The sequence below is a fragment of the Micromys minutus genome (genome assembly GCF_963924665.1).
Source record: "Micromys minutus genome assembly, chromosome: 10".
Taxonomy (NCBI): Eukaryota; Metazoa; Chordata; class Mammalia; order Rodentia; family Muridae; genus Micromys; species Micromys minutus.
The window spans coordinates 60,681,047-60,693,580 of NC_137979.1; the positions used below are offsets into that span (position 1 = coordinate 60,681,047).

Sequence of the window (12,534 nt, forward strand, 5' to 3'; positions counted from 1 at the left end):
GAGAGGCCAGAGCAGCAGAGACTAGACAGGAAAGGGAGGGTAGGTGCATGCCCCCACCCCACCTCATCTAGGCTGTCCCCAAGAGACTCTTGAGCAAGGATCTGTTCCCTTACTTCCATATGACAGCCATCGGCAAACTGGGGCCAGAAAGTGACACCCCCCCAAAAAAACGTAGGCATTAAGCACGGGTCTTGGGCATGTCTGTTTTATTTCCACCGTGTTCAGTTCCAGAGGCCCTCCATCCTCCAGCAGGAAGGAAGCAGGACCAGTAGGGTCAGTCTGTAACTCCATCCATCCCTAGCTTCAGGTTCCCTCCTTGGCCTAAACCCACACTGGGAGGTCAACTTGCTGAAGGCAGAGCTCAGGGGCCCCTGGAAAGCCACAGGTCGGCCTCCAAGCCAGGGCAGGCAGTACTGTAATGGCCTCAGGCCCCGCCTCTTGCAAAGCTTATTTCTTCCACGTTGTCCAGGCTGGGGTCCAGGTTCAGTGCCCCAGAAGCTTCAGCATCTCTCTCCGATCCACCAGCTTCTCCCTTGGTTTGCCAGTGCCCTGTCCTCGAGATATTTCCTCGGCATCCAGCTTCTCCCAGTCTGAGAAAGAGACTGGCCTGACCCCTGCGGCGGACAGGAAGATGGGCTAGTGCCATCACCTCCTCTCAGCCCCTTAGGGCCCTCCTCCCAAAGGGTAAAGTTCCAGAGGCAAGCCACCCACCCTACCCCCATGCCTCAGCACTAGGCTCTGACCTCGACTGCTCAGCAGGGCTTGAATGGCTGTATAGCCCGGTCTGGGGCCCGAGGGCAGCAGCCCTGCCTTCAGGTCCTCCAGCAGCACCTGGCTGGTGAGGAAGCTGTCTGTCATGGTTGTGGTGATGACACCTGTGGGTCCCCTCTTCACCCAGCCACTGCAGTAGAGGCCTGACAAGGGCAACAGAGAGAGCATGGCTAAACACTGCCTGGCAAATCTGCATCCCCAACTATACACACATACACATGTAAGTGTTCTTCCACGTCTCCCCGTAGATCACACAGGCTGGGCTCAAACTCAGAGTTCTGCCTCCTCTGCCTCCCGAGTGCTAGGACCACAGGTGTGAGCCATTATGCCTGGCCCATGAGGGAGTCTTGTAGCACACCACCCTCTCTTCCTCAGCTTCCGTGTGGAAGAGCCGCTCCTTGGGGACAGGAGGAACACATGAGTGAGCCGACGATGCTTCCCAAAGATGGGGGGTGGGGTGATCTCCCGCCAGTGTCAGCACTGGCCCAGGGAAGGCCTCAGCAAACTTTTACTGAATGACGTCTCAGCTTGCCTGAGCATTTGGCCTAGGGGGTGGGGGGAGTGAGGGCTCTGATCTAGAACGGGGCCTGTCTCAAGAGCTGTGTCTCAGACCACATCAGTGTACACTGCATGGTCTTGGCACTCCAGCCTCGAATGGTACCCAGATGCCCCGCCTTCGCCTACCATCTCACCTGGTACATTCAGAACCCGGCCCTCAGTGTTGGGGATGACTCCAAGCTTGGGGTCAAAGGGCACGCTGGGGTCAATGGGGCGGCTCTTATATCCAACGCTGCTCAGCAGCAGCCCACAAGGGAGGTCCTCAACATCTCCTGTGGGCACTGCCCGAGTGGACTCACCAACACCCTGTTGGAGAGAATGTGGGTAACACCAGGCCGGATGGGGGAAGCCTGGAAAGGGGAAGTCTGGGTAGCATGAGACTCACCTCCAGACTGGTGACTGCCAGGCGGATGCCTGCTACCCGTCGGCCATCTGGAGTGGGTAGCACCAGCTGGGGGCTTCGGAAAAAGCGGAGGCCCCAAGATCGGGAGGCCAGCGCCTGGCGGGCAGCCTCTTCTGCCCCTGGCTTCTCGGTGGCTGTCCGAAGCAGCAGTTCTGTCAGCCGCTTCCTTGGACGGGGGATATCTGTCAGCAACATGGAATATTACAGGGATGTCCCTATGGTCACCCTTCCCCAAGCCTTATTTAACCTAAGACATCCCCATCTTGTGAGTTGATGCGGGGGGGGGGGGGCTGGACCTGGCCCCTCACCCTTAATTCTGTCCTGGAGGCCCAAGAAATCTGAAGGATCCAAAATGGGCCGGGTTCCTGGCAACTGAATCATCTCCCGAAGTTCCTTGAGGGGATGGGGTAAGGGGGGAGGTCAGGTCCAGAGCACTGAGCACTCCTGGGCCCACCAGAGTTCAGCCCTAGTGGGAGAGACCAACAGCAGTGTGGGGAAAGACCACAGCCTTTGGGCCCTGCCCACCCCCCAGTTTCATCCAGGGAAATAGCTACCCCCAAGGGCTCTGCAGCAACTCCAACATACATGAAGTGTAAACCTTTACTTAGAACCCTGGCTCCTCCTCTTCTGGACCCAGTACCTTAATGGTGAAGGCTACTTGCAGGGGTCCACGCCGGCCCACTATCCACACAGTCTTCACCCGACTCTGCCTCAGGGCCCTCAATGCTGCCTCTGTGATGTCTGTTTTCTGGCACAAAAGGAGGTTCTTAGTGCCAGGCAGAGCGGAACAGGAGACAGAGGCATGTGTATCTCTGTGAATTCAAGGCCACCTGATCCACACAGTGAGTTCCAGGCCAGCCAATGCTATATATTTGACCTTGATTCAAAAGAAGGGGAGGGAGGGCTTGACTTGGAAAAGGGGACTTTCAAAGCTAGTTGGTCTCATTCCCATTCTGATTCAGAGAAAACCATCAGCCCAAAACCTATACCGCTACTGCCCCCTGGTGGCCACTTAGAGCATCGACGCCAATCCGCAAATGGCTCCTAGGTAACAGTACTTCAGGAAAACGCTTCCACCCAGTAAGGTTTTATTGACAGCCTATCACATGTCCTGAACAGGACAAGGAGCTGAACAGACAAGAACGGTCTGTGTGAGCTAAACAGGCTACTTTGGAACCTTACATAGTTCTTATTTTGTGGGGAGAGAGATACTCATCGAATCTCATCATTGTAAACCTGCAGTTGTGAAGCCAGGCTACGTACGGAATGAAAGCAAAGGCAACTAGTGGCTGAGCCCATATGGCAGAAGGGACGCCTACACAGGACAGCCTGGAGGACCTCTTAGCAGAAGGAATGTGAGCCAAGAATGTAAATTCTCAACTAGCTGGAAGTCAGTCTAGATGTCCCAAAACAGGAGAGTATGTATGTAAATGCCCAGGGAACCGTGAGGTGTGAAGGTATCTTGCCCTGGGCTGTTGAGGGGGATGAGACCCGAATCCCACCGGCAGGAGCATTCTTTCCTCGGTGTGTGCCCACCTCCATCCCTCCAGCCTCTGACTGACCCCTCACCTCCAGGTGCTCAGGTGGGGTCAGCAGGATCCGGGCCACATCCAGAGCTACATTCCCCTGTCCCAGAATCACGGCTGTGTCACAGCTCAGATCCGGCGCCAACTGGAAGGGAAGGGTCTTGATAAGGTGTCCCTATCTTCAGTCCTTCTAAGGCTAATCTCATCTGCAGACACCTTAGGCCATGTCTGCTGTGTCCCCTGGGGTTCCCTAGGCAGTCCACTCTACCCCACTTCCCTTTCCCCCAGCCTCACAGAACGTCTCCACAGCTGATCTGACTCAGTCACTGACATCGCACATCAACCTCAGCTTTCTCCTCACTGTCTTGACCTCAAAATCTAAACACCTCGGGGGTGTTCTGACTCCAGACGGAAGCAGCGGGGATACCCCTCAAACTTACCTCCTGGTTCTCAGGAAGCCCATTGTACCAGCCCACAAAGGCCCGGGCTGAGACCACTCCAGGCAGCTCCTCGCCAGGAATTTCCAGGGGTCGGTAGTCTTCGGCTCCATAACTCTGAGGAGAGATGCGGGCCACCACCCATGCATGCCCAAGGCCTCAGCACCAGCCTCCTGCCTCCCAGCAGCCCCTCCTATCATAGCCACGCCCCTCCACGTAGGCACTCACCAGAACCACAGCATGGTAGGCTTCCTGGAGCTCTGGAACTGATACGTCCCTACCCACCACCACATTGCCTCGGAAGGCACATCGGTCTGAGCGGGCTGTCTGTGTAAACGTGTTGATGACATTCTGCCCAACAGCATGGGGAGAGGAACATTAGAAGGTAGGGTAGCTCCTGAGAGCACGCCAGTCCCATGCTCAGCCCTGATCCCCAGAATGGAGCCTGGGACCCATCACAGAGAGCCAAGGGTCATTCTGTCATGTCAGGGAGCCTCTCTACCCTCCTCTTTACTGTCTCCAACACCACCCTCCACACCAGGCGACACCCACCTTGACTTCAGGATGGTCAGGTGCCACACCAAAGCGCACCAGGCCAAAGGGCATGAGCTGTTTCTCATAGATGTCTACGTGGGCCCGGGTGTGGTGCTGGGGAAGAAACACAGCTGGTGGGTTCAAGGGGGAGGCTGGGCCCTTACAGGGCCACCCTTCCCAAGACAGAAGGTAGGATGGAGACCTTCCAAGACCTTCATGAAATGATGGCCGTGTGATCATCTGTCCTCAGATCATGCCATTGGGACAGGGATCAGACAGGAAGTAGGGGGGCTGGAGAGATGGCTCAGTGGTTAAGAGCACTGACTGCTCTTCCAGAGGTCCAGAGTTCAAATCCCAGGAACCACATGGTGGCTCACAATCATCTGTAATGGGATCTGATGCACTCTTCCGGTGTGTCTAAAAACAGCTACAATGTACTTATTATATACAGTAAATAAATAACTCTTTTTTTAAAAAAGAGATGGGGAGTAGGGATAGAGAAAATGGGGACACAGCTGGATCATGTAGGGACAGAGAAAATGGGGGCACAGCTGGGACATGTGGGAACAGAGTGGAGTGGCAGTGGGACTACTCCCAGCTTTAGAAAAACAGTCTGGCTATTTCAGCTGCTCCATGTCACCTGTCCTCCTAAGGCGCATTGCAGGGTTTAGGGAAGGTATAAGATTGGAATTAACCAAACAAGCCTGGTCTGGCTCTGCCACCGCCAATGGCATGGGCCTGGTAAGTCCCAGAACAACCCTGGGCCTCAGTCTCCTCTGTGAACGGAGAGGCCTTGGGGAAGGTGAGTCAGGGAAGAGTGTAGTCAGGGTAACACCGACCTTTGCCCTGACTTCTTCCACTCAGCTCAGGAGGACTCGAGGTGGATGAGTTCCTGCCTATCTCCCATGGCCTTCGTCCAGATGTTCCTTTCTGCTATTCTACCGCCTGCCCTAAGTCCAGCCCCTCTAGCCCGTTTTGTCCTTTTGTCCTTGGCTAGCCCCTAAGTGGCCTCCATGGGAACTGAAGCTATGGCGAACTTTCACCATGACGTCCACAGCCACAGAGCCAAGCTCAGTCCCACCGCTAACTGCAGTGTCATGGGGGAAAAGTCCTGTGCAGTAGAATGTCCTGTCCCTCTGGGTCACACTCAAGGCTGAGCAATGCTCTAGAGCTCAGCCTGCGGCTCCTCCAGTGTGAGGACTCACCCTGGACTCACTCAGGAGCCTCACAGCCATGGCTTTTCTTGTTTAAAGGCCTTTCCGTGCTTCTCAGGGTCACAGGACAGAGTTCACACTGTTTAGCCTGCTGGCCATCCCTGACACAACCTCTCCATCTTCCACTCCATCCCGCCGCAGAGGAAGTCTCCCTTCCGGACAGGAGGTTCTCTCCCAGCCTTTCTCCACAGTAGCCCTGATCTCACACACAGACCCACCTTCCAAGAAACCTCCTTTCATTCCTCCTGTCAACTGTTGCTTCTCTGGCCCTTTTCCTAAGATGGACAGTCCCTGAAGTGCCCCTGTTCTTTCTGAACACATACTCACTGTGTCCTAGGGAAGTCTTACCTACTTCCTCCTGTGACTTTGAATCCTTTAGGTCTGATGTGACCTCTCTATCTCCCCTCCCCTCCCCCTATCTCTTTTCCCATCTGAGATCCAGGATGCCTCACTCCATACGTCAAAGCCCATTCCTTGTCCCCTGCCCTTTCCCCTGTATCTCCATGTTTCCTTTCACCTCCATCCCTGGAGCTCCAGTCACAGCCCTCAGCCTCCCCTTCCACTCTGACCTCTTTGGTGCTCATCCCTTCCTCCACTCTCTTCCTCTCTGGGCAAACAGCCCTTAAGTCTACCCATCAGAGAGAACATTCCCAATGAAGAATGGGCCGGGGAAGTAGCCCATCTATCATTGAGTTCAATCCCTAATGGGAGTTTTCTTGTCTTTCCTTCCTTAAATCTGTTTTATTTAAGTTGCCTGTATGTGGGCATGGGGCATATGCCCATAAGTACAGGCACCCGAAGAGACAGAAAATGTGCTCAGAGCCCCTGGAGTTACAGATGGTTGTGAGCTGCCTGTTGTGAGTGCTGGGAACCAAACTCAGAACTTCAAGAGTGGTATTCACTCTTAACATTCGACATCCTCCCTCACCTCCCCATCCTCATTTGCTTGAGATGATTCACTGAGGCCTGTTTCCTGTATCTGTGAGTGTCAGAATCCCACCCCCCTCCAAAGTGTCTGCTTAAGATGGCTGATTCTGAGAGTCCCAATCATAGAGTTTGGTTAAATCTGAGTTGGACCCAGAAATGCTTATTTCAGCCGGGGATATGAGGAGTGCTCAAAGCAAGCCATTCAAGCCTACAACGTGGTCAGGGGTTTCGAGGTACTTTATGATCTGGGCTCTCACTTCTTTACCCCTCAGATACTCAATGACCTTCTGGAATAGGCTCAGGGGCCACTCTCTTTCTTCTAGTCTTTGTCCATATAATTCCTACCCACTCCAACCCTGAGGACTCCCGAGCCTCCATCCATGAGCCCAGGTTATCCCCTGAGTCTCCATCCATGAGTCCAGGCTATCCTTCATCAGTGGCCCTGCACTCCAGGCTGACTCACACCAGGGCCGGGGAGTTTGCCGAAACCCACACATGTCCTCAGTGCATCACAAATGTACATTCTCAAGGGGACAGCTTCTGATCATGCTGACCTGTGTATGTCACTGAATGTAGCTGTGGAGTCATGCATCAGTCACTTCTCAGTCAGAGGTCCCCATGAGACCCTCAGGCCACTGGGTCACTCTGCCTTTCAAATATCTGCATGTGTTATCAATATAATCGCCATCCTTTCTTCTGTCCTGTTGGTAGTACAAGACCCTCTAAAGTTCAGACACGGTCTCGTCTCAGTCAATCTCGGTATCCCTTACTTTTTAAAAATACTTATTTTGTTATTTTTAGTTATGCATGTTGCGTATGTGCAAGAATAAAGGGCCAACCAGAGACCAGAAGAAGATACTGGGTTCCCTGGAGCTGAGGTTTGAGCTACTGTGTGGGTGCTGGGAACTCAATTCTCGTTCTTTGGTCCTCTGTGAGACAGCAAACACAGAGCCTTCTCTGCAGTCCCCCACCCTTCCTCTTTTGCTTTAAGGTCCGAGATAGTTTTCAGTACATCTGGCAGCCTTGAGGCCCTGTCTGGCAAGACTAATACCAAAAGCTTTGAGACCTTGGCCTTTAATGGGAAACATTGGGCATGGGGAGGGTTGTGGCTGTAGGGAGGCCACAAAGCTTCAGACAAGATGGCCCTGAAATGTAAAATGCTGGTGATGAAACTATCCCTGAAAAGTTTTCCCTGCAAAGCAGGAGACAGCAGCCCATCTATCTGTCCCTGACCACCATCCATGGGACAAATACATTTCTCTCACAGCTGAGAACTTCAGCGACACCTGGGGAATCAGGTAGAAAGGACACAGCTTACATGCGTCGGAAGCCCCTTCCATGTCAGGCAAACCAGAGAGCTTACCCCCAGAATTGGGGCAAGAAATGAGGCTGGAGAGAGTGACTTACTTACCTTTAACAAGTGTTGGGCTGTGTAGAAGCCAGCTGGGCCACTGCCGACCACACAGATCTGAGGGGTCTTCTCCTGTGTGGAGAACCGCTGGCAGAAGCCTGGGGCTAGGCAGAACAGGGGAAAGCAAGTCAACACTCTACCACCTCAAATCTGTCTAACTGCAGTTTGCCCTTCCCCCTCACCTGCAATTAAAATTTTCTGTTCCTCAAAGCATCACCATTTCATCTGAATGCCAGAGCTGCCTTTATCCAGAACCTCATGCCTCACCCACGAACAATAACGACAATCTGCCCCAGACCCCCTTAGTCCCCGAAGCTGTCCTGCACAGCACTTAGTTTTTCTTGTGATTCCACACAGGGAACCTCATATCTTCATATCCCCATCACGTTTCTATCTTGCTTTTTTTTCCCTATCCCTTCTTTCCCCATAAAACTATATTGTTCATATCCTCACCTCAGATTTGCCTGTCACCTCCATTCACCTCGTATATAAAGACCTCATAGTCTATCCTTTCAGCCTTTACTGTCTTACCAAGGACGCCTTACATCTCATTGCACAGACCGTCCCCTCTACACCATTCCCCCCCCCCCCCCCGCAAGAGTAGACACCTTCAGCTTTGCTCCTCTCCAGCCCTGCCTCAACTCTGCTCGGAACCCCCACTCTGTCCCCCACTCTTGATCACAGGCCTCCCCTCGCCCTGGTGCAGCCCCAAAATCCCTGCTCCTACTCGGAGTGCTCCTGGAGGGAGGCAGCCGAACCCCAGGCCATGCTGACCAGCGCCACCAGCCCCAGCAGCGAGGAGCCATAAGTGAGAACAGCAACCAGCGGGGGAAACAGCTTAGTGCTGAGCGCAGGTCCTGCAGCCCGCCCGAGAGACTCCTCTGGACCCGCCCATCACTGTAGCCCCGCCCCAAACCTCGCCTCCCGTTTAGAAAGTTCAACTTTGAGACTTCGCCACAATTTCCGAAATAACCACGCCCCCCCAAAATCACGCCCCACCTTACTAAGGCCCCGCCCCCAGGACGTCCAACCCTCAAAAGCTTAACAAATTCTCCCGTCTTCCTGGTCCCTTCAGATGCCGGAAGTCTAGATTTGAAGAAACGCGAATCCTCTGTGCTGTTTTAGTTGCTCTTGAAGAAACGAGCCAATTAGAAAGGAGGTTACTTTACGTAAAGCTTGCCGCTCTCTGATGACGCATAATCGTTGCTGTTGCCTTTTGATAGGGTATCTTTCTGCTTGAGTGATTTTTGTATCAGCCAATCAGGAGACCAGGGCCCGGAAGTCTGTCGTGTTCCGTAGTCTGCGGTCCTGGATTTTAAAGTCTGAATGTTGAACTGATATGTCCAGAAACAGTTGCTGTGCGTGCCAGAGCAGGAAAAGTATTAAACTCTCAAGAGCTTGTTTCTAGTCACTTTCTTCCCATTATGGGGGAGAAAACACGCGAAGAGGTTCCACTTTGGCACTGAGAACAGAGCCCGACCTTCAACCCTAGTCCAACGGTGAGACCGTACCTTAAGGGACACCCTAAAAGCTCAGTAATCAAGGTAAATCGGTCATATTCCATGTTTTAAAAGAAACTTGATGCAAATACCTAAAAAATATCTCTCAAAGTCTTTTTTTACATGTATATATTTTCTTACATTATTTATGGGACCGACGTACCCGTGCCACAGCGTTCGCGTGGTATGAGGTAGTCAGAGAATTTGTTTCTCTATTCTACGTGAGTTCCTGGGTATCAGACTCATTTAAGGCCTGGGGAAAGCAACTTTACCCTCTTGCCAATCCACAAATATTTTCTGCAAAAGGACGGTAGAATGCTTAATGTGCACAAGACCCTGGGTTTTATCACACCACCAAAAATATGATTAGAATAAGGGCAGGATCCATTGTCACCTCTGACCAGACAAGCCCAGTGCTTCTCTGAGGGTTCTTCGTGGAAGACTGTCATCCCCAGAACATCTGATTCTTATTTATTCTTGGTGAAGATTGAACCCGGGGACTTATGAAATTGCTCTACCTTTTAACTGCACCCCTCCCCCTAGCTGAATTTTCTATTCCATAATTCAGCTACAAAGACAGTCTGGGCTACAGAGTGATGCCTGGTCTCACAAAACAGCATGCCACATCTTCTGTGAGAGGTAAGTGGGAATGTTGTCATACCAACTGAAACTGGCCTGACCGGCCTGACTCTAATCTGGATTTCTTGGGCCAGATGCATTAATGGCTGAGTGTCAGCTTGATGAACTTCATGGTGAGTGAGTCCATTTCGACTTTTAGGCTGCTCTGTTGGAGCCTTGTATAGGATCTTAATAATCCAGAAGTTTCCCCTGTTTTATATTTTTGACACTATTTTAAGAATGTTTTTAGCTAGGCTGCCATGGCACTTGGGAGGCAAAGGCGGTGGCAGATCTGTGAGTTCAAGACCAGCCTGGTCTACAGAGAGAAGACAAAAGAACGGCAACAAAAATGAAGATTATTTTTAGTTGAAGCTTAACATACAGAGAAGTGCATACATTATGCCTATAGTTGATGGGTTATGAGACTGTAAGGTATAATAATAATAATGTGATCCACACCCAGACTGAGAACTGGAACACAGTGAGTATCCCAGAATCCCCTGCTCTACTGATCATTCCCCATTTTTATTGTTTTAGGTTTGTTTGGTTTTTGAGACAGTGTTTATCTGTGTAGTCCTGGCTGTCCTGGAACTCACTCTGTAGACCAGGCTGGCCTTGAACTCACAGAGATCTGCCTGCCTCTGCCTCCCTAGTGCTGAGACCAAAGGCTTTATCACCATTGACCAGCTCTACCACTTTCTTATTGAGAGGTAAATATTATTCTCTAATATGTCATTGTGTCTTATACTGCTCCAGAAGACTAGTAAGTAAGCTAAATGCTGCCCACAGGCCTACATAAATTATTTATTTATATAACCTATATATGTGGATATTTTGTCTGCATGTACATCTGCACACCAGAAAATGGCAAGAGACAGTTGTGAGCTGCCATGTGTGTGCTGGGAATTGAACTCAGGACCTTTGAAGAAAGCATTGCATACTCTTAACCACCGCGCCATCTCTCCAGCAAGACTTTGCTGTTTTGTTTTGTTTTCTAAGACAGAGTTTCTCTGTGTAGCCCTGGCTGTCCTGGAACTGTTGACCAGGCTGGCCTCGAACTCACAGAGATCTGTCTGCCTCTGCCTCCCAAATTCTGGGATTAAGATTGTGCACCATCATTGCACCATCATAGTTTACACATATAAACTATATATTTTATATATAAATCTCTCTGCCATGGCTGCTTTCTTGAAGATCAGAGGGCTTTGGAACCACCAGAGCTGGAGTTACGTGATGTTTTGAACCATCTGACATGGGTGCTGGGAATTAAACTTTGATCCTCTGCAAGTGCTCTTAACCACTGATTCATCTTAAATGGTAATATAGTTAACATTTTGTGACATGAAAATTATCTGCTTATAAGTGAAGTTTTATTGGGACATTACCATGTTCATTTTTAATATATTTTTATTAATTTTTTGAAGAAAAATTTATATATTTGCTACTATTCACTCCCCATTTCTCCCCCAACCCCACAACTGCAACCTCTTTTTTTTTTTTTTTTTTTTAATAACCCACTGAATCCAGTTCCTGTTGTTGCCTAGATACTCAAGGCAAGGTGGACTCACCAGGAGCCACACCCTTGAAGAAAACTGACTCACTAGCCCCAGAAAAATTTATATCAATTGTCAGTAAAACCTCAGCAGCAGGGGCTTGTAAACTCTTCTCCCCTTGTGGCTATTTGAATGAAAATGGCTCCCATAGGCTCATGGGGAGGGGGGAGGGTGGGGGAGGGGGGTTACTATTAAGAGGTGTGGCCTTGTTGGAGGAAGTGTGTCAGCCCCAACTAAATGTTTTCCTTTGTAAGAGTGGTCATAGTGTCTCTTCACAACTAAGATGCACCTCTATGCTCTAATCTTCGCTGGCTTGATCTTGCATGGGTAGGGCCAGTGCAGTTTGATACCCTACACTGGACTGCAGGCTTCTTGAAGGTGGTGGGTTACAGGGGCAATTTCACTCATCCCCAGAGTATCACACAGGACCTAGCATCCAATGGCTAGTCATAAGGAATTTTTATTTCTTTTTTTCTCTTAGACAAGGTCTCATGTAGCCCAAGCTGTCTGGACTTGGTAGGTAGCTGAGGATGACCCTGAACTCCTGATCTCTACCCTTTGAGTGCTGGGAGTTACTGGCGTGTACCACCAGACCTGGTCTAAGCGGTGGTGAGAACTGACTCCAGGGTCTTCTGCATGCTAAGCAAGCACTTTATCAACTGAGCCTAACATCAGTCCCTGAAGAATTTATCTTAGCTGGGTGTGGTGACAACACCTCTAGTCCCAGCACTCAGGAGGTAGACAGGTGGATCTCCAAGTTTGAGGCCAGCCTGGTCTACAGAGGGAGTTCCAGGAAACCAGAGCTACAGAGAGAAACCCTAACTCAGAAAAAAAAAATCTTAATGATGAAACCACCAGATATTCTGTCATATAGAAAAAGGAGATAGAAATTTAGGCTCAAACACCCAAAATCTCAACAGAGCTTCCCATTCAGAAGCAGCATCTCTGAGGGTCACCAGCATGGGTTCTGGAGTCACTGAGTTCAAATCCCTGTCTGACTTTCACAGTCATGATACTGAGAGGTTTAATCTCAGCTTTTCCCCCCATTTATAATATGAAAAAAATATTCTAACTTTTTAAAAG

General features: G+C 50.7%; 1 protein-coding gene across 2 annotated transcripts; it reads right to left on the reverse strand.

The window, feature by feature from the left end:
* Window positions 1-191: 191 nt before the first annotated feature.
* On the reverse strand, window positions 192-8,643 carry FDXR (ferredoxin reductase). 2 transcript variants are annotated; one of them, XM_080922890.1, is made up of 12 exons: window positions 8,509-8,643; window positions 7,782-7,885; window positions 4,248-4,343; window positions 3,924-4,046; window positions 3,699-3,812; window positions 3,302-3,403; window positions 2,373-2,480; window positions 2,041-2,125; window positions 1,715-1,914; window positions 1,464-1,635; window positions 744-914; window positions 192-590 (listed from the first exon to the last, which is right to left on the reverse strand). In XM_080922890.1, exons 1-12 carry the CDS (start codon window positions 8,585-8,587, stop codon window positions 484-486), a joined length of 1,461 nt encoding a protein of 486 aa, XP_080779016.1. In that variant the 5' UTR covers window positions 8,588-8,643; the 3' UTR covers window positions 192-483. The 2 variants fall into 2 exon arrangements, with proteins under 2 accessions (XP_080779016.1, XP_080779015.1); XM_080922889.1 differs by having other exon boundaries at window positions 192-614.
* Window positions 8,644-12,534: the final 3,891 nt, after the last annotated feature.